The following is a 24,123-nucleotide window of genomic DNA, read 5'->3' on the forward strand; positions in this document are numbered from 1 at the left end:
CCCAACGATCCCGGCGTATCAAGATTGATGAAGACCAGCGCTGGGATCCAGGAGAAGAGGGCGATAGGTGAGAATCTGTAGTTTGATTTTTCTTTACTTTAGTGATAGATTTCCTTCAATGCAGATAGCACAGAGTGCAGCAGTGTGAGGACACAGTCCTGCTGCTACTAACAACGTACAGTGGAATTAACTGCAGCCAGATACAAAAACTTACTATTATTATTGTCATGATTTAAGTTAAACTGCAATACCACATACAAACTGTGGGCAGGCGTGGCGCTCTCTTTTTTTTTGGCCATGTTTTCCTGAACCCTGTTGTATGAGATGATCTGTCACTTTGTAGAGAGAAGCCCTGGTGTGGGGGCGGCGGGAGCGTCTCGCATCTCATTTGCATTTCAGTCACCTTGACAAACATTATTGTTGTTTCCTAATACATTGTAACAAATGCAGATATCACGGCGCAGCCTATGAATATCCCGGAACGCGGAAATCAACGTCGCTTTGCTAATTTGTATTGTATCTGCATGACTGGATTTGGCAATTTTTGTCAGATTTAATATTTGCGCTAATAGATTCCCCCTCTGCCGAGCTGCTAATGGACGTGAGCGGAGACTCGGCAGAAGAGACATCATTATGTGGCTGGCAGGTAACGGCTCATTATTATGCATTATTTCCAGAGGTTTCCTTATTGCTGACCTTAAAACTTGTACTTTACAAATAATAACCCTCCGCACAAAGAACCGCCATGAACTCCGGCGCCCGCAGCCGCAGCCAACTTTACTGCAATTAGGAGACAAATCTCAAGTCTCTCCAGATAAACAGGGAGATGGATGAAATTACGGCTTAAATCAACTGTTCTCCGCTAAATTCTTTCAATTTTGTGACAATGGGAGCCGGAGGGGTGTGGGATTGGAGACAGGGGGGATCGGAGAGGTTTAGGTGACATTGTGGCCCTCAGAATATTGAAAGATGTAAAATTTAAAGGGGAACTCCACTTTTGTATATGATTATCTGATGGTGATGCTCTATAGATCTATAGATGGGATAGGTCCTAATGGTCAGCGAGATCCTATCCCACCTCAACGGAGGAGCCGCCCCCATGTCCTGCCATGAGCCACTATGCTAAGGATGGAGCTGTCTGCTCCATTCCAAAGCATAGGAGTGTCAGAAATTGCTGAGCACAGCGCTGGGATATGTTCCGCATTACCATGCACTGGCGATGTGTGAACACTGCCCGACCTTCCAGCTCTGTGAATGCGTGGGTCACATGAGTTTCTTTGTTGCGCACCTGTTATTCTCCAGCTGCTGATGCCTCAGGGGGGGGTTAAACTGCTGCTCTAGACGGGTTGTTACCTCTTTTATTATTTATGTTGCACTTATCATCCAGCGAGCAGTAAAAGATGGAAATAACTGCAAATCCGACAATCAGTTCTGTGTGTTTACATAAAGTTCTTGTAGTGGTGAGTAGCACCCGGATCCGGATACAGAACTCCACGTCTATATATATTACTGTCTGAGCAAAACAATGGGGCTCATTTACTAAGGGTCCGAATGCCGCACTTTCGTTGGGTTTCCCGAATATTTCCATTTTGCGCCAAATTGCCCCGGGCTTTTGGTGCAAGCGATCGGATTGTGGTGCATGCGCGTCAGCTTGCACACGAGAGAAATCGGGGCGTGGCCAGCAGAAAACCCAACGGATTTGGAAAAAACGCGGAATTCCGTAAGAATAGCACTTACATACCCCGGGATGAAGAAGGTTAACTCCGGCGGACCTCGGCGCAGCAGAGACACCTAGTGGAAATTAGTAAATCCCTGTCAAGCTCCGAATCAACGCCGGACAACGAGCTGCCGGATCGCAAATGGACCGGGTAAGTAAATGAGCACTATGCCTGATGTGTCTCTCTCTGCTTAAAAACCTTTTTTTGTTGGGTCTCATTTCAATTGGCCACTGACATTTTCGGGGGGAGGTACTTGTAAATGACAGACCTGTGGGGGAGGGGGCGTGTCTGTGACCTGCAGGAGCTATCCTGAAAGTTTCTGTAGACACCCAATGGGGGAGGAGAATAAATCAGCCAAGTGTCCAGAGCAGAATGGAGGGCACCCGGTAGTGTAACCGGTAACTTATTGTTTTAGGGGGATAAAAAGGGTCCCTTTAAAGGGATATTTCCCTGTAGCAGCTGCCCTTTAAATGTCTGGCTGCTCTTTCCTGATTGTTCCTTTCTGAAGGAGACCCATTCACTCCGGACCGGCAGATCCTGCTGCTTTAGAAATCTCAAAATAGCAAATGACAAATATAAATTCTCCTGACATTTGCTTTCAGTTTCTTTTATATCCACGCGCGACTTGCGGCTCTGATGCTCCAAAGTTTTATGTATTCCCAGAAGTTTCACAATTTCAGGCTATTTGCTCTTAAGTGCGTCGAGCCCAATATGTTCAAAAAGCTCCCAAAATCTTCTCCTGCATAAAAATGAGTCTCTCCGCAATAACCGTATTTGCCGAGTGTGAGAATAGCAGCAAAAAGAGACAATTTTTTTTTTGTCGCTGGAAGTGCGTTACAGTTTCGGATGAGTCGGATGCATCTTTATGTGGGCAATTCCAGAGGAAAGTTAATTAATTGGAAGGAGGAGAAGGACCCATTCCTGGATACTCTGCCCTTGAAACTTGTCCTTTGTGTATCTGTACATTGTATCATCTACTACTGATATACTGTAGAACCAACCAAGGGTAGACATAGGGTGCCCTAAGCATTCATATAAGGTGTCCTAAGTCTTCATATAGGGCAGTGATGGTGAGCCTTTTAGAGACAGAGTGCCCAAACTACAACCAAAATCCACTTATTTACCGTTGAGTGCCAACGTGGCATTTTAAGCAGTAACTTAATGCTACCTGTTGTTTCTCGTTTTTCAATTGTATCGGCCGCCTGAGGCATCCAATACAGATGAAAGAAGGAGGGCAAATTCAGACTCTCGTTGTAGCTTCTCTCCAAGTTGCCTGGGACAGTAGGAAGATTTGATGGATTTGGTCCTGTTTGGTGAACGCTGTTCTGGGGTGATAGCCTGAGTGCCAACATATAGGGTTCTGAGTGCCACCTCTGGCACCCGTGCCATATTTTCGCCACCCCTGATATAGGGTGTCCTAAGTGTTCATATAGGGTGCCTGAAGTCCTCATATTGGGTGCCTGAAGTCCTCATATTGGGTGCCTGAAGTCCTCATGTTGGGTGCCTGAAGTCCTCATGTTGGGTGCCCGAAGCCTCTATAACAGGAAAAAATTCCTTCCCATCATGGTCCAGGAACAGGGTAAAACCTAGATAATGAGCCCTCCGGAGAAATTGTATAGGAAACCATTTACTACAGCCCAGCGAGTGTCATGTCTAGGAGCTGGGGTGCCACTGGGGTGCTATAGGGAGCACTGTAAAAATGTGTCAATCTTCTTTATGGGGTGTAATCCACCTATTAACCATTACTGCTGAATTAACATATACAGGGAATATGCCCTATTTCAAAGGAAATATTGGCAAATTTGGTTCCCAATGTTGCGCCCTAAGCAACTTTAAATGACAAAGGTTTCAAGTGATAAACAGTAACTTGTCCGCAGAAGTTACATATACGGAATGTAACAGCGGGTGTGACCATGTTAGGCAAAGTCCCTAAGATAGGTGTAATCATCTGTGTGTTGCTAGTAGCAGCAGGACTGTGAAAAAGATTCATTTATATTCCAGGATTGTAGCTTCTCCATTGGTGGCTTATAGTCTCACTGCGGAGTTCTTATCTATCCATATGATAATCTTGCATTAAAGATATATAATAAAATATTTCGGGATTGTAGTGTCTTCCATTTGGGTGTGTCCTCACACTGCTGTGCTCTTACCTCTGTGCTTAAAGCTTTCCCACAGCCCCACCCTTTTCCTAAGATTGAGGCGTGTAGCACGCTTCTGCCTGAATAGTTCGGAAATCACTCACTGCAAAGAGGAGGAAATGCTGTGGAACGTTCATTACAGAGAGCTACAAACACAGCAGTGTGAGGACATGCTCCCAGTGCATTTGGGGAAGATACAATACAGGGAAATAAATCCATATTTCACAGTCCTGCTGCTACTAACAACATACACAAAGGTCTGATTACACACCTCTCCAGGGACAATACTCACACTGGCTGCAGAAAGCAAGGAGCACAACAGTGTGAGGACATGCAATTAATGCAGTTGGAGAAACTACAATCCTGGGAAATAAATCCATATTTCACAGTCCTGCTGCTACTAACAACATACACAAAGATATGATTACACATATTTTAAGGGACAATAGCTAATATTGGCTGCAGAGAGCACACAGGACAGCAGTGTGAGGACATGCACCTAGTGCAGTTGGAGAAACTTCAATCCAGGGATGTAAATCCATATTTCACAGTTCTGCTGCTACTAGCAACATACACTAAAGGTATGATTACACATTTTTCAGGGACAATACCTAATACAGAGTTTTGTAAAGTCAAGTGCCTAGTGTGTAAATACAGTAGTGAACCTGAACAAGCAGATCTGCAGCTATACTAATGCAGTTGCAGAGCAGCCAAATTTCACATTCCATTATAACCCTTTTGAATCTTTATTGGTGGCCATACTGGCTCCTGCTTTAAAGGGAAACTGTCAGCAGGGAAGTAATTTTTAGCTGTAGACAAGTTCCATTAGCCTATGCTATGATGCTTTTATGAACTACTTCCAGAATTTGGAATACTGCCAATACAATATAAAACATTATTTCACATTACCTGGCTCCCTGCCAGCAGCATGTGTTGAGTCCTGGGAATAGGTATAGCGGCTGCAACAGCCTGTGTTGTGTCTCATTCTCCTCATGCATTCCTTCTCTACTCCACACCATCCCCTCTCTCCGCCTGCTCAATGCACATGACAAGAAGAGGGGAGGCTGCAGCTGCCCCCTCCCCCTGGGACTCACTCCATGCAGCTGGCAGGGAGCCAAGTAATGTGAAATAACATTTTATAATGTAGTATTCAAAACGCTGAAAGAAGCATTTTTAAAATCAGCACAGCTATTGGAACCTGTCACCAGCTAAAAATGACATTCCTGGTGACAGGTTCGCTTTAAACATAAGTAACAAATACTAATTGATATCAAAGTTTAATTATATAAAGTAACCATATAGTAAATAGTGGATTAGTGGTGGAAACCTCGGCTGGGAAAGGATCTGCTGATGGTTTGCTGGTGGTTTTTGTGTTAACCAGAAAGTTTGAGTAGAAGAGCGATTCCTCCGCGCTCCCACAATGATAGATGCTCGGACTCCCTCATCTTTCATCGCTTCCATGTCATTGTAAAATTGTATTGATTTGAGTTTCCCTGCAGGGTCAGGAAAGAGATGACTCCTGGGCAGACGCTATCACTAATCATTAGCGCCAATCTATTCTACCGTCAGCAGATCCTGTGATTCACTTCTGTCAGCAAGACAAGTAATACTATTAAATAAGTCCAGAGATGGAAGTCTCATTGTAGATTAATTTACAAGCTCTAAATGTAACGGCTGCCGGGCTCCATCACTTATAGGCTGCAGCGCCGTGTCATCCGAAATATATCGACTGCGAATGACAGAATCGGTGAAGTAATGCGATCAGGCGCTCGTAAAAGCTAAAGATAAACTGATTGTGGCGGTGGAGGTGCCAATAACGGTAAATCTGATCGGATTGTACAGCGGGCGCGTTTGTGTTTTACATTGTACTATGCAAAGGAAGTGGAGGAAATACTTTGTGCTAATCTGAAAATTACCCTTTCCACTCCACCCTTCCTCCTTGATGGGGGTAATATGCAGGGGTGTGATATGAGGATCAGCACTTCACCCCCTCCTATCATGTATTATCATGTGCTGCATGGATTAGCTAAGGCACCTTTCTTGTGGGAAGGTGCCTGAGTATTAATGTAAGACAAGGGGGCACTGTCTCTGTCTGGAGAAAACAAGATTTCATCACCGGAGGCGACAGGGCTTTTTTACTATGAGAACTGTCAATCTGTGGAATAGCCGAGCTCAGGCCCTGGTCAAAGCAGGGACAGCAGAGAGCTCAGGCGCTGGTCACAGCAGAGACAGCAGAGAGCTCAGGCGCTGGACACAGCAGGGACAGCAGAGAGCTTCAAGAAGGGTCTAGATGCCTTTTTAAACCTAAATAACATTGATGGTTATGTTATATAGAATTGTTTCCCCTAAATCCCTTCCTCATCCGATCCCTTCCCTTCCTTGGTTGAACTTGATGGACAATTGTCTTTTATCAACCGTATAAACTATGAAACTAATCTTTAGGGAGTTGCCAAGGTGTGCACTTAAGTTTGTCTATTTACCCCATGGCTTGTTTTACCCTCTGCCACCTGCCCTGACCGATGCCTGATTACCACTCTTCCTCTGTGGGATCAAATTCCACCATTGGAAAGTGCCTGAGCATTAAAGTACCTGATCTTTAGGAAGTTGCATCAGTGTTCATTACTCCAGTTGACCCTTTGCTTGTGTTACCGGACTTTGAACCCATTCCACCTGTCATGACCGCTGCCTGATCACCACATTTATCCCCGTGGAATCAAGTTCCAACATAGTAAAGTGCCTGAGCAATAAGATACTTGTTCTCTAGTGTCCCACGAAGGAGTCTACAATAATATAAGCATTAATATATTTGAACTTTGCTTGTGTTACCAAGCTTTGAATGTGTCCCATCTGCCCTGACTGTGGCATGATTAGTGTATTTGGTCATCAAATTACATCATGGGAAGGTGCCTGAGCAATGAGGTACTAGTCTGCTACGAATGAATCCAATATAATATATCCATAAACCTGTTGAACTTTGCTTGTGTGACCCAACTTTGAATCTGTTCCATCTGTCATGAACACTGTATAATTAGAGTATTGGTGACCAAATTCCACCATGGGAAGGTGCCTGAGCATAAAGATACTTGTTCTCTAGTGTCATACAAAGGAGTCTACAATAATATAAGCATTAATATATTTGAACTTTGCTTGTGTTACCAAGCTCTGAATGTGTTCCATCTGCCCTGACTGTGACATGATTAGTATATTTGGTCATCAAATTACATCATGGGAAGGTGCCTGAGCAATGAGGTACTAGTCTGCTACGAATGAGTCCAATATAATATATCCATAAACCTGTTGAACTTTGCTTGTGTGACCCAACTTTGAATCTGTTCCATCTGTCATGAACACTGTATAATTAGAGTATTGGTGACCAAATTCCACCATGGGAAGGTGCCTGAGCATAAAGATACTTGTTCTCTAGTGTCATACAAAGGAGTCCACTATGATATATCCATTTAAATATATGAACTTTGCTTGTGTTACCAAGCTTTGAATATGTTCCATCTGCCTTGACCGCTGCATTATTGGTGTATTTGATTATTAAATTACATCATGGAAAGGTGCCTGAGCAATAGGATACTTGTTCTCTAGTGTCCTAAGAAGAAATCCAATTTTATATACATTAACCTGTTTGAATTTTCTTGTTTTGGCCAACTTTGGATCTGTTCCATGTGTCCTGACCGCTACATGATTAGAGTATTGGTCACCAAATTCCACTATGGGAAGGTGCCTGAGCAGTAAGGTACTTGTTCTCTAGTGTCCTACGAATGAGTCCAATATAACATATCCATAAACCTGTTTGAACTTTGCTTGTGTTACCCAACTATGAATGTGTTCCATCTTTACTAAACACTGAATGGTTAGAGTATTTGGTCACCAAATTCCACCATGGGAAGGTGCCTGAGCAATAAGGTTATACTTCAGTTTATCTCCCTACAGTAGTTGAACTTTACTTATGTTGCCCAACTTTTAACCAGCTTCATCGTTCTTGACTACTTCATGATTTCTGCATTTGATTCTGTGAGATCAAACTGTCCCAACGGGAATGTGCCTGCGCCATAAGGACTAAAGTTTCTAGTGTCCTGCAAAAGTGTCCACTATGCAGCATGTTCTATAATGCTTGTCACGGGTGCTTCCGTGTCTTACCTCTACCGGTTCCTGATTCCCATCCATCGGTTGCATGCGCGCGGTCCTGTCTCCTAGGGTGTGCACGCACCGGCTTCAGAAGAGTTAAAGGGACAGCGCACCTCTCATTGGTGCTGGTCCTTTTCAGGAAATAGATAAAGGCAGGTGTCTCCCAGCTTTCCCTGACGGATCTTTGTGCTTATGTCATTGTGAAAGCTTCCCTGCGATATTCCTGTGTTCCTGCATTCCTGTTCCCGTGCTCCTGTGTGCTCTAGTCCGTTCCTGTGTTCCCGTTACCATCTGCCTGGACCTCCCGTTACTGACCCAGGATTGGACTTCACCTTGCATCTCTGTCGCTTACCCTGACCTTGTCCCTGAACTTTCCCACGAGAATGTCTCCTGCAAACGTACCTCGACCTTGGCTGCCACCGCGGCCTAGTGGAATGACCTGGGGAATGACGTGGTGGCACCCTGCTGCAGCAAGACCATCCTGCTTTGCGGTGGGCTCTGGTGAAGACCAGGTGCCACTTAGATTCCACACCCAGGTGTTTGCTAGTACCATCTCCCGCGGTGGTCCAGAGGGTCCACTGATCCCGCATCCTGACAATGCTGCACAACTCATGGGGAGCTGCTGGCTCCAATGTTCCTGAATAGTGAAATTCAATGTTAAGACGCTCCGCAGCCAATTTGGAAAAGCTGAAACTGAAAAAGATGTCGTGAAACTGAGACAGAACTGAGGCAAAAAATAAAATTATGAAAAATTAAGGGTCTTCTAAAATTTTTAAAGATAGGTGGATCTTCCAGTATGTTATGATGGTACGGACCGTAATTATATAACCTGGGAATTCCTGGTATTTAGCTCCATATCTCAATCCACATAGAGCAGATTTTTACAAAATTTCCGCCTACATGAATACATGAAGCAAGAAACGACGGGTCCCTCTGGAACTTGCATATCATTTTTTAGGAGGCGAAATCCCTTAAAAACCAACTGTTCTCCCTTCATAACAGCGAAACTTGCTGATTGCTTCCATTCCTGGCACCGAATCTGCTCATTAAGGATCACATTTAGAAAATTACGACCACAATGCATCCATATCCCTGCGATGTACCGCGGGAAGCCTGGAATCGCTTAACTTTCTGAATATCAAGTATTCCCCAAGCTTCCCGCACTCTGCGGCGAGGAAATGAGGCTGACTCCGGAGCAGGCGGCAGGAAACCATTGTTCTAAACGGTTTTTAACCAGTTTGTGCTTTTTATGTTTTTATGGCTTTTTACGCCAGGATTGTAACAGCAGATATAGATCATACACTGCGCTGTAATAGGAGATATAATCACTGCTGCCTGACCACCGCTTCACTGCAGATCTCTAGTGATCGACACAGGAAGGGGAAGTGACAGGGCAGCGGCTGCTGATTGGCTGCCGATACCTCACTTCCTGTAAGTGCAGTAAGTTTTATTCTAATGTTCTCAGTCACCTTCTCTTTTATTAGCGCACTGCTACCCACCTCCAGAGGTGCGGGATTCCTACTCCCTTTTCCTCCTTGTATTTAGGTGTCTAGGGCGCAAGCTCAAGAATTTTGTGACTCTTAAAGGGCCAGGGTGCTCTTCTATTAATCCTCCCCAGCCAATCCCACCAGACCCTCGCTAATAAAAGGGAAGGTTCCTGAGCGTTAAAGGTTTACTAATGGAAGATGTGTCCGAATAAGAAGTTCATGAGGAACATTGTTCTTTTATTACAACTCCATATGCCATAAGTTATGCAAACTACCCTCAGGTGCTCAGGCTACATCACCCGAGCGCCTCAGGGGGCCTCATCTTTTAATTTATGTTCCCCCCATATAGCTAGCGGTCCCACCCATGTATGTGCTGTGGGGGAGAGGGACCAGGCGGCACTGAGCGGGGAGGCATGAATACGAGGCTTGGGTGCAGTAGCCTGAGCCCCCGAGGGTAATTTGCATAACATTTATAACTCTTAAAACTCTAACTCTATAGCCTATAAAATTAGAATAAAAGAGCAATGTTCCTCTTCTTCTTATTTGGACACATCTACTATCAGTAATCTGTCAATGTCCTTTAAAGACTACTACTACAGGTTCTGATGGACCTGTGGTTTAGGGTCCCAAATCAATTTGTATGAGGGGTGTATATCGGCACATTTTTTAAAATATTGCACAAACAAATTTCAAATTCACTTACATGTGAGTCTGTTGGATCACATTGTACTCACATTTTAAGATCCATCGGCGCCTCCTCTTGTGTTGTGGCAGGTATAGCCGGGATAATACTCTGGATTCATTGCGAAAGCCACAACGCGCATGCGCCGGGAGAAAGAAGCATCTATACAAAAATGTTTTTTATAGAGAGAACATACAGGGCGATTTGTGGGTGGTGTAGTCTCCCATTTGGAGCTGACAGGTTCCCTTTACGTTTCCTGGCTTGCTAGTGTTCAGTGATGACCCAGGCTAGTCCTGATCTTCACTTACTGACCTCCACCAGTCCCAATTTTGCTCCTGACACCAGCACTTGTCAACTATACCAGTGATAACAAAAAAGCCCTCATTTTTTTGTTCCTAAGTCAGATCGCAGGTGTTGGCGGGCGCACATTGGGTGTAGTCGCCTTAATCCCTCATTTGTAGTTACTACATCCCTGTAATATTTACCCTGACATAATTGTGCAGGAGTCCGATCATAGGTGCCAAATCAAGAAAGAATTGGGTACCCAGGTGGTGCCCCCTTCAATAGTAACAGTGTCAAGGCAGAGTCACCCACAACCCCAATTCCCTACCTAATATCCTTGCAAACTCTGATTGGAAGGGACTACCTGAAGACTATCCCTACTCGCATTATGTACTTAGAGCAGAAATGAATGAACAGAGAGACAGACAATGAGAGACCCAAGAGAATCAGGATCGGGTTACAGGCTCCGTTACAGGTTAGAGTTTTAAAATCGGGATACAGCCTAGAGTAGGGTGCCAGACAAGACTGGATGTAGGATCAGGTACAGGTTCGGATTCCGGAACAAGCTTGGATTCTGGGCTTCAGAACAGCCAGGATACAGGATTATGTACAGGTTTGGTTTCCAGATCAGGCTGAGGATCAGGGCTCCAGAACAGCCAGGACACAGGTTCAGGTACTGATTTGGGGTTCTGGATCAGGTGCGGGTTCAGGGTTCCAGGTCTGGTAATATTTAGGCTAAGAGAGGTTCAAGGTTCAGGTACAAGTTTCAGGATACAACACCAGAAAAACACAAACAGAAGGTAAGACAACAAGTGACAGGAGAAAGTATAACCAGCCCTGAGTGAAGTGAGCATTGGATATTGGATGCAGTCAGTTGGCTTGTGCGTCCATTAATCCATCCACGCCTGAAAACCCCCAGTGCAGAACCAAGATCAAACCACCCAGCTTTCCACAAAACACACCCAGCTCAGCCTAAGGAATAAAGTGTGCAGAGACCTGGGTGAGAACACGCTCAAAACTCTACAACCAGAATCCATTCAGAAGGTTCCGACAAACTGGTTATGTGGCTCTAATTCCTAATGGTTTTGCATGTTTTTGGAAAGAGTATCAAAGACGTCAAATTTAGGGTTTTAGTATTTAGCTTTATACATCCAGTGGCGCCCCCTCCAGGGATATTTGTGATGCTGTTACACTGTTACCATTAGAGTTGGATCTCCAGGTGCCAGTGGCGCCCCCTACCGTAAAAACTGTCATTTTTTTTTTCCTACCTTTTAACATAAAGTAAAATTGTTTTTTTTTTTCCCTAATCTTGCCAAACGCATCCAGGACAATGATGAAAGGAGCCGAGACGTGTTTTTACGGTCCGGCACAATACATCACATAATGATCTTTTTTTTCTACCCGTCCATCAGTCAGAAAATTAAAAATCAATAGAGACATAAGTATAGAGGGAAAAATGAAAAGTTCCATTCTGTGGCCGTCAGCGTCCGGGGCCGGGGCTGATGGGTATTGTTGGAGCCGTCTGCCGCCGCCGCACAGGGACGTCACTGCCCTCCTCTAATTGATGTAAAACAAATTCATGTTATTAATCTTGCCGGACGGCACATCCAGGCGACAATCATATCGGGGATCGGCCGCTGCAGACGCTCGGTGAAATTCATAAGCCGAGCCAAGACACAAATTACTCAAGTTCTGATAAATGCTCTGAGATCCGCCGCTCCGACAGATTAAGTGCCACGATTTTTCTTTTGAAGGTGCAGTTTTTCTTCATTCTCTGTAGTTTGGCCCTGAATAACTTATACAAATAGGAAAGGATGGGGGAGGGGAAAGAGGTACAGCCGCTATAACATGGGGATCTCCTGTATATAATGATATATGTACAGCCGGTATAACCTGGGGATCTCCTGTATATAATGATATATGTACAGCCGGTATAACCTGGGGATCTCCTGTATATAATGATATATATACAGCCGGTATAACCTGGGGATCTCCTGTATATAATGATATATGTACAGCCGCTATAACCTGGGGATCTCCTGTATATAATGATATATGTACAGCCGCTATAACCTGGGGATCTCCTGTATATAATGATATATGTACAGCCGGTATAACCTGGGGATCTCCTGTATATAATGATATATGTACAGCCGGTATAACCTAGGGATCTCCTGTATATAATGATATATGTACAGCCGGTATAACCTGGGGATCTCCTGTATATAATGATATATGTACAGCCGGTATAACCTTGGGATCTCCTGTATATAGTGATATATGTACAGCCGGTATAACCTGGGGATCTCCTGTATATAATGATATATGTACAGCCGGTATAACCTTGGGATCTCCTGTATATAATGATATATGTACAGCCGCTATAACCTGGGGATCTCCTGTATATAATGATATATGTACAGCTGGTATAACCTGGGGATCTCCTGTATATAATGATATATGTACAGCCGCTATAACCTGGGGATCTCCTGTATATAATGATATATGTACAGCCGGTATAACCTGGGGATCTCCTGTATATAATGATATATGTACAGCCGCTATAACCTGGGGATCTCCTGTATATAATGATATATGTACAGCCGGTATAACCTGGGGATCTCCTGTATATAATGATATATGTACAGCCGGTATAACCTGGGGATCTCCTGTATATAATGATATATGTACAGCCGGTATAACCTGGGGATCTCCTGTATATAATGATATATGTACAGCCGGTATAACCTGGGGATCTCCTGTATATAATGATATATGTACAGCCGCTATAACCTGGGGATCTCCTGTATATAATGATATATGTACAGCCGCTATAACCTGGGGATCTCCTGTATATAATGATATATGTACAGCCGGTATAACCTGGGGATCTCCTGTATATAATGATATATATACAGCCGCTATAACCTGGGGATCTCCTGTATATAATGATATATGTACAGCCGCTATAACCTGGAGATCTCCTGTATATAATGATATATGTACAGCCGGTATAACCTGGGGATCTCCTGTATATAATGATATATGTACAGCCGGTATAACCTGGGGATCTCCTGTATATAATGATATATGTACAGCCGGTATAACCTGGGGATCTCCTGTATATAATGATATATGTACAGCTGGTATAACCTGGGGATCTCCTGTATATAATGATATATGTACAGCCGCTATAACCTGGGGATCTCCTGTATATAATGATATATGTACAGCTGGTATAACCTGGGGATCTCCTGTATATAATGATATATGTACAGCCGCTATAACCTGGGGATCTCCTGTATATAATGATATATGTACAGCCGGTATAACCTGGGGATCTCCTGTATATAATGATATATGTACAGCTGGTATAACCTGGGGATCTCCTGTATATAATGATATATGTACAGCCGCTATAACCTGGGGATCTCCTGTATATAATGATATATGTACAGCCGGTATAACCTGGGGATCTCCTGTATATAATGATATATGTACAGCCGGTATAACCTGGGGGTCTCCTGTATATAATGATATATGTACAGCCGGTATAACCTGGGGATCTCCTGTATATAATGATATATGTACAGCTGGTATAACCTGGGGATCCCCTGTATATAATGATATATGTACAGCCGGTATAACCTGGGGATCTCCTGAATATAGTGATATATGTACAGCTGGTATAACCTGGGGATCTCCTGTATATAATGATATATGTACAGCCGGTATAACCTGGGGATCTCCTGTATATAATGATATATGTACAGCTGGTATAACCTGGAGATCTCCTGTATATAATGATATATGTACAGCCGGTATAACCTGGGGATCTCCTGTATATAATGATATATGTACAGCCGGTATAACCTGGGGATCTCCTGTATATAATGATATATGTACAGCCGGTATAACCTGGGGATCTCCTGTATATAATGATATATGTACAGCCGGTATAACCTGGGGATCTCCTGTATATAATGATATATGTACAGCTGGTATAACCTGGGGATCTCCTGTATATAATGATATATGTACAGCCGGTATAACCTGGGGATCTCCTGTATATAATGATATATGTACAGCCGGTATAACCTGGGGATCTCCTGTATATAATGATATATGTACAGCCGGTATAACCTGGGGATCTCCTGTATATAATGATATATGTACAGCCGGTATAACCTGGGGATCTCCTGTATATAATGATATATGTACAGCTGGTATAACCTGGGGATCTCCTGTATATAGTGATATATGTACAGCCGGTATAACCTGGGGATCTCCTGTATATAGTGATATATGTACAGCTGGTATAACCTGGGGATCTCCTGTATATAATGATATATGTACAGCTGGTATAACCTGGGGATCTCCTGTATATAATGATATATGTACAGCTGGTATAACCTGGGGATCTCCTGTATATAATGATATATGTACAGCCGCTATAACCTGGGGATCTCCTGTATATAATGATATATGTACAGCCGGTATAACCTGGGGATCTCCTGTATATAATGATATATGTACAGCCGCTATAACCTGGGGATCTCCTGTATATAATGATATATGTACAGCTGGTATAACCTGGGGATCTCCTGTATATAATGATATATGTACAGCCGGTATAACCTGGGGATCTCCTGTATATAATGATATATGTACAGCCGGCATAACCTGGGGATCTCCTGTATATAATGATATATGTACAGCCGGTATAACCTGGGGATCTCCTGCATATAATGATATATGTACAGCCGGTATAACCTGGGGATCTCCTGTATATAATGATATATGTACAGCCGGTATAACCTGGGGATCTCCTGTATATAATGATATATGTACAGCCGGTATAACCTGGGGATCTCCTGTATATAATGATATATGTACAGCCGCTATAACCTGGGGATCTCCTGTATATAATGATATATATACAGCCGGTATAACCTGGGGATCTCCTGTATATAATGATATATGTACAGCCGCTATAACCTGGGGATCTCCTGTATATAATGATATATATACAGCCGGTATAACCTGGGGATCTCCTGTATATAGTGATATATGTACAGCCGCTATAACCTGGGGATCTCCTGTATATAATGATATATGTACAGCCGGTATAACCTGGGGATCTCCTGTATATAATGATATATGTACAGCCGCTATAACCTGGGGATCTCCTGTATATAATGATATATATACAGCCGGTATAACCTGGGGATCTCCTGTATATAATGATATATGTACAGCCGGTATAACCTGGGGATCTCCTGTATATAATGATATATGTACAGCCGCTATAACCTGGGGATCTCCTGTATATAATGATATATATACAGCCGGTATAACCTGGGGATCTCCTGTATATAATGATATATGTACAGCCGCTATAACCTGGGGATCTCCTGTATATAATGATATATGTACAGCTGGTATAACCTGGGGATCTCCTGTATATAATGATATATGTACAGCCGGTATAACCTGGGGATCTCCTGTATATAATGATATATGTAGAGCCGCTATAACCTGGGGATCTCCTGTATATAATGATATATGTACAGCCGGTATAACCTGGGGATCTCCTGTATATAATGATATATGTACAGCTGGTATAACCTGGGGATCTCCTGTATATAATGATATATGTACAGCCGCTATAACCTGGGGATCTCCTGTATATAATGATATATATACAGCCGGTATAACCTGGGGATCTCCTGTATATAATGATATATGTACAGCCGCTATAACCTGGGGATCTCCTGTATATAATGATATATATACAGCCGGTATAACCTGGGGATCTCCTGTATATAGTGATATATGTACAGCCGCTATAACCTGGGGATCTCCTCTATATAATGATATATGTACAGCCGGTATAACCTGGGGATCTCCTGTATATAATGATATATGTACAGCCGCTATAACCTGGGGATCTCCTGTATATAATGATATATATACAGCCGGTATAACCTGGGGATCTCCTGTATAGAATGATATATGTACAGCCGGTATAACCTGGGGATCTCCTGTATATAATGATATATGTACAGCCGCTATAACCTGGGGATCTCCTGTATATAATGATATATATACAGCCGGTATAACCTGGGGATCTCCTGTATATAATGATATATGTACAGCCGCTATAACCTGGGGATCTCCTGTATATAATGATATATGTACAGCCGGTATAACCTGGGGATCTCCTGTATATAATGATATATGTACAGCCGCTATAACCTGGGGATCTCCTGTATATAATGATATATGTACAGCCGGTATAACCTGGGGATCTCCTGTATATAATGATATATGTACAGCTGGTATAACCTGGGGATCTCCTGTATATAATGATATATGTACAGCCGGTATAACCTGGGGATCTCCTGTATATAATGATATATGTACAGCTGGTATAACCTGGGGATCTCCTGTATATAATGATATATGTACAGCCGGTATGACCTGGGGATCTCCTGTATATAATGATATATGTACAGCCGGTATAACCTGGGGATCTCCTGTATATAATGATATATGTACAGCCGGTATAACCTGGGGATCTCCTGTATATAATGATATATGTACAGCCGGTATAACCTGGGGATCTCCTGTATATAATGATATATATACAGCTGGTATAACCGGGAGATCTCCTGTATATAATGATATATGTATAGCCGGTATAACCTGGGGATCTCCTGTATATAATGATATATGTACAGCCGGTATAACCTAGGGATCTTCTGTATATAATGATATATGTACAGCCGGTATAACCTGGGGATCTCTTGTATATAATGATATATTTACAGCTGGTATAACCGGGAGATCTCCTGTATATAATGATATATGTACAGCCGGTATAACCTGGGGATCTCCTGTATATAATGATATATTTACAGCTGGTATAACTGGGAGATCTCCTGTATATAATGATATATTTACAGCTGGTATAACCGGGAGATCTCCTGTATATAATGATATATTTACAGCTGGTATAACCGGGAGATCTCCTGTATATAATGATATATGTACAGCCGGTATAACCTGGGGATCTCCTGTATATAATGATATATGTACAGCCGGTATAACCTTGGGATCTCCTGTATATAATGATATATGTACAGCTGGTATAACCTGGGGATCTCCTGTATATAATGATATATGTACAGCCGGTATAACCTGGGGATCTCCTGTATATAATGATATATGTACAGCCGGTATAACCTGGGGATCTCCTGTATATAATGATATATGTACAGCCGGTATAACCTGGGGATCTCCTGTATATAATGATATATGTACAGCCGGTATAACCTGGGGATCTCCTGTATATAGTGATATATGTACAGCCGGTATAACTTGGGGATCTCCTGTATATAATGATATATGTACAGCTGGTATAACCTGGGGATCTCCTGTATATAATGATATATGTACAGCCGGTATAACCTGGGGATCTCCTGTATATAATGATATATGTACAGCCGGTATAACCTGGGGATCTCCTGTATATAATGATATATATACAGCTGGTATAACCGGGAGATCTCCTGTATATAATGATATATGTACAGCTGGTATAACCTGGGGATCTCCTGTATATAATGATATATGTACAGCCGGTATAACCTGGGGATCTCCTGTATATAATGATATATGTACAGCCGGTATAACCTGGGGATCTCCTGTATATAATGATATATGTACAGCCGGTATAACCTGGGGATCTCCTGTATATAATGATATATGTACAGCCGGTATAACCTGGGGATCTCCTGTATATAATGATATATGTACAGCCGGTATATCCTGGGGATCTCCTGTATATAATAATATATGTACAGCTGGTATAACCTGGGGATCTCCTGTATATAATGATATATGTACAGCCGGTATAACCTGGGGATCTCCTGTATATAATGATATATGTACAGCTGGTATAACCTGGGGATCTCCTGTATATAATGATATATGTACAGCCGGTATAACCTGGGGATCTCCTGTATATAATGATATATGTACAGCTGGTATAACCTGGGGATCTCCTGTATATAATGATATATGTACAGCCGGTATGACCTGGGGATCTCCTGTATATAATGATATATGTACAGCCGGTATAACCTGGGGATCTCCTGTATATAATGATATATGTACAGCCGGTATAACCTGGGGATCTCCTGTATATAATGATATATGTACAGCCGGTATAACCTGGGGATCTCCTGTATATAATGATATATGTACAGCTGGTATAACCTGGGGATCTCCTGTATATAATGATATATGTACAGCCGGTATGACCTGGGGATCTCCTGTATATAATGATATATGTACAGCCGGTATAACCTGGGGATCTCCTGTATATAATGATATATGTACAGCCGGTATAACCTGGGGATCTCCTGTATATAATGATATATGTACAGCCGGTATAACCTGGGGATCTCCTGTATATAATGATATATATACAGCTGGTATAACCGGGAGATCTCCTGTATATAATGATATATGTACAGCCGGTATAACCTGGGGATCTCCTGTATATAATGATATATGTACAGCCGGTATAACCTAGGGATCTTCTGTATATAATGATATATGTACAGCCGGTATAACCTGGGGATCTCCTGTATATAATGATATATTTACAGCTGGTATAACCTGGGGATCTCCTGTATATAATGATATATGTACAGCCGGTATAACCTGGGGATCTCCTGTATATAATGATATATTTACAGCTGGTATAACCGGGAGATCTCCTGTATATAATGATATATTTACAGCTGGTATAACCGGGAGATCTCCTGTATATAATGATATATTTACAGCTGGTATAACCGGGAGATCTCCTGTATATAATGATATATTTACAGCTGGTATAACCGGGAGATCTCCTGTATATAATGATATATGTACAGCCGGTATAACCTGGGGATCTCCTGTATATAATGATATATGTACAGCCGGTATAACCTGGGGATCTCCTGTATATAATGATATATGTACAGCTGGTATAACCTGGGGATCTCCTGTATATAGTGATATATGTACAGCCGGTATAACCTGGGGATCTCCTGTATATAATGATATATGTACAGCCGGTATAACCTGGGGATCTCCTGTATATAATGATATATGTACAGCCGGTATAACCTGGGGATCTCCTGTATATAATGATATATGTACAGCCGGTATAACCTGGGGATCTCCTGTATATAGTGATATATGTACAGCCGGTATAACTTGGGGATCTCCTGTATATAATGATATATGTACAGCCGGTATAACCTGGGGATCTCCTGTATATAATGATATATGTACAGCTGGTATAACCTGGGGATCTCCTGTATATAATGATATATGTACAGCCGGTATAACCTGGGGATCTCCTGTATATAATGATATATGTACAGCCGGTATAACCTGGGGATCTCCTGTATATAATGATATATATACAGCTGGTATAACCGGGAGATCTCCTGTATATAATGATATATGTACAGCTGGTATAACCTGGGGATCTCCTGTATATAATGATATATGTACAGCCGGTATAACCTGGGGATCTCCTGTATATAATGATATATGTACAGCCGGTATAACCTGGGGATCTCCTGTATATAATGATATATGTACAGCTGGTATAACCTGGGGATCTCCTGTATATAATGATATATGTACAGCCGGTATAACCTGGGGATCTCCTGTATATAATGATATATGTACAGCCGGTATAACCTGGGGATCTCCTGTATATAATGATATATGTACAGCCGGTATAACCTGGGGATCTCCTGTATATAATGATATATGTACAGCCGGTATATCCTGGGGATCTCCTGTATATAATAATATATGTACAGCCGGTATAACCTGGGGATCTCCTGTATATAATGTTATATGTACAGCCGGTATAACCTGGGGATCTCCTGTATATAATGATATATGTACAGCTGGTATAACTTGGGGATCTCCTGTATATAAGGATATATGTACAGCTGGTATAACCTGGGGATCTCCTGTATATAAGGATATATGTACAGCCGGTATAACCTGGGGATCTCCTGTATATAATGATATATGTACAGCCGGTATAACCTGGGGATCTCCTGTATATAATGATATATGTACAGCCGGTATAACATGGGTATGGCCTATATATAATTAAATATATGCAGCTGGTATAAGTTATGCATGATGTATATTGTCATATTCCGGTTATAAACTAATTTTTTTTTCTTTTTTCCCAGATCTTGTGTGATAAAGAAATATCCCGAACCACAACCTCTTTAAAGTGGGACGACAAAGAGACTTCGGAAAACTTGGTGAGCAACGTCGACCACTCGCGACTCAACAGCCCCCTCCGCCTCTTCGTGAAGCAGTCGGCTCTTCAAAGACAAGCTCAGCTCTCTTACTTCGACACCACAGAGCACTTTTGGAACTGGCTGTCCAATGTCACCCACACCCAAGAGTCCCTGGTACGAACTAAACGTCGGCCCATAGTAAAAACGGGCAAATTCAAAAAGATGTTCGGCTGGGGGGATTTTCACTCAAATATTAAAACTGTCAAGCTGAACCTTCTCATCACCGGGAAAATTGTGGATCATGGAAACGGAACGTTCAGTGTTTACTTCCGCCATAACTCAACGGGGCTCGGGAACGTTTCGGTGAGTCTCGTTCCTCCTTCCAAGGTGGTGGAGTTCGAACCCTCCGCTCAGTCGACTCAGGAGAACAAGGATTCCAAGTCCTTTAACTGTAGGATTGAGTACGAGAAAACGGATCGGGCAAAGAAAACTGCTTTGTGCAACTTTGACCCCTCCAAGATCTGTTACCAAGAACAGACCCAGAGTCACGTCTCCTGGTTGTGCTCGAAGCCCTTCAAGGTCATTTGCATATACATCGCTTTTTTCAGCATAGACTATAAACTGGTGCAAAAAGTCTGCCCTGATTATAATTACCACAGCGAGACGCCATATTTGTCCTCCGGGTGAGGACCTCCGTCCACCTGGTGAGGTGCCCCATGAATGACGGTCAGGGAAGCTCGTATGATGGAGATACAATGTTTCTGGTGGACAAAAAAAAAAAATTATCGTAACAGTGTTTAGACTCGCATAATATATTTCGGTTTAATAATGTCAAATTGTTTCTGTAATTCTTTATTAAAAACATAGGAAGGAAATCCGGGGGCGGGAGCCCGTGACTCCTGAGGATTCTGTATGATATACGTGTGACCTAGGGATGTCTTGTGTAGTGGTACCCTTAAAGGAACACTCAACTTAAAGTCTGCAGTTGCAGAAGATGAGATGCCAATATCGGTCACATATAGTCAGTGTTGGACTGGGGTCTTGTGCCCAAGATTGAATATGATTATTAGGTTCTACCATCCATGATCTATAAGAAAACAGACCCTAGTAACCTCCGAGTTGACCCTAGTAACCTCTGTATGAGTTGTCTGCAGTTGGACCTATTGGCACATTACTGTGTAAGGGTCTGGGCCCACTGAAGGATCCTCAGGTTCTCTGGTGGACTAGTCCAGTCCTGCAAATAGAATGTACATGTGTCTGGAGGTGTCTTCAAGTAGACCTTTGACTAGAGCCTTGGCCCACCATTGGATCCTCTGGTACCTTGTGGCCCATTACTGTTTTAGACCTAAATCCAACAAAAGATGTTCTAGAACACTGGTGGAACAGTCAAACCCTACATATAGTATATACATGTATCTGGAAGTGTCAGTAGCTGGAACTTTTAGGACCCTATGTTAGAGTCTTAGCCCACAGGTGGTTTATCTGGAACTACAGTGGGTCAGCCCAAACTTGCATACAGTATGAATGTGTATCTGGAGGCCTCTTTGGATGGAGCTTTGTGGCCTATTACTGTTTTAGAGCTCGGTCAACCGAAGGATCCTCTAGAACTCTGGTGGGCCAGTCCAACCCTATATATAGAATATACATGTATCCGGAGGTGTCTACTGCTGGACACTTTGGCCCCACTTTGGAGGTGTCCTTGGATGGGGCTTTGTGGGCCATTACTGTTTTAGAGTCTGGTCAATCGAAGGATCCTCTAGAACTCTCATGGGCCAGTCTTACCCTACATATAGTATATACATGTATCTGGAAGTCTCAGTGGATGGATCCTAAGGTATATGTGAGCGTGTATCTGGAGCCATCTTCGATGGAGCTTTGTGGCCTATTACTGTCTTAGAGCTAGGTCTTCCAAAGGATCCTCTAGAACTCTGGTGGGCCAATATATAGTATATATACTTCTGAAACTATTGGCCAGTCTGACCCTGCATATAGTATATACATGTATTTGGAGGTGGCTTCAGCTGGACCTTCGTATATCTCGAATACTCTGATGGGGTATCAGTAATGGGAGATTGGATTTCTCTGGACCTCCCACCACCCTGTAGTGGCCTGTTACATGGGACAATAGGTTACATACAACTTCTCCACCAATGAAGACAACATAGACTTTAAGTTTTGTGTGGCTTTACGGCAGCTGATTGACACTGTTGATAACTTGATGATGAACCCTTCAATGTCCTGATCAATTTCCCTGTGTACAATATAAAACAGCTCATGTTTGAAAATTATTATTATGTTTGTTTAACTTATTTTTGTTAATTTGATATATTTTTTGTGTTTCTGGGGTAGAACTAGAACAGATTAACCAATGATCATTATGCATGGATCTATAGCAGCCAATCAATGATTAACTCAGCTCAAGTTCAGTATTGAATTTTGCAGTGCACCCTGGGAGCGTCCGACCTACAAAACTTTATATATGATTTTATTCATTAAATTTGAACCTAATATATAATCAGACATGGATTTTTTTTTTGGGGGGGGGGGGGGCGATGATGTGTCTACAGAACTGTCTTGATGTGAATCTATGAATGTTGTGGTGTGAATTTGTTATATTGTCAATGACAATTGTGATATGCCGCATATTTTATATTACAAATGGTCATTTTTTAACTGCAATACCCAGTCCAGCCACATGGGGATATTACTTGCAATACCCAGTCCTGCCACATGGGGATATTACTTGCAATACCCAGTCCAGCCACATGGGGATATTACTTGCAATACTCAGTCCTGCCACATGGGGATATTACTTGCAATATCCAGTCCTGCCACACGGTGTGCTGTTAAAGTCTATTCACAAGGGAATCTGTCAGCAGTTGTGACAATGCAAAGCTGCAAACAATGTTAGGTAGCATCCCAGAAGACCACACCATTGTATGTGCTGTTAGTAGTAGTAACACAGCGCTTTTTTCTTGGCGCTAAGCACAGAACTTATTCACAACTTTAGTCTTCCCGCGAGTGACAGCTTTTACTAGAAGCAGAAGGGAAAGCACAGTTCTAAGAGCACAGCAGTGTGAGGACACATCTACATATACTATATACTTGTGTTTCCCTTTTTACAAGACTTAAAGGGCCCCTACATCATTTTATTTTCACAAATCAATAGTTTTTGTCATGTAGAAAAACTTTGCCTACTACTTTCAAAACCTATTTCAAGCCCTTTCTTTGCCATCCTCCTCAGTTTAGCCTGATACAGCCGGAGCCCTTAAATGAAGCTGCTCATTTTGGAGGAAGCTATTGTAGTAGTTAAGTGATGCGGCTCTCTCTGTATCTAGAAGGGGA

General features: G+C 42.5%; 1 protein-coding gene across 1 annotated transcript in view; it reads left to right on the top strand.

Moving 5' to 3' along the window:
• Positions 1–23,291, top strand: part of NXPH2 (neurexophilin 2) — a 105,487-nt gene extending 82,196 nt beyond the window's left edge. The window contains exon 3 of the mRNA XM_072122238.1: positions 20,725–23,291. Within this exon, the coding sequence (XP_071978339.1) occupies positions 20,725–21,465 (741 nt within the window). The 3' untranslated portion in view covers positions 21,466–23,291. The remainder of the gene's footprint in view (positions 1–20,724) is intronic.
• Positions 23,292–24,123: the final 832 nt, after the last annotated feature.

This window comes from Engystomops pustulosus, chromosome 8 (genome assembly GCF_040894005.1).
Source record: "Engystomops pustulosus chromosome 8, aEngPut4.maternal, whole genome shotgun sequence".
Taxonomy (NCBI): domain Eukaryota; kingdom Metazoa; phylum Chordata; class Amphibia; order Anura; family Leptodactylidae; genus Engystomops; species Engystomops pustulosus.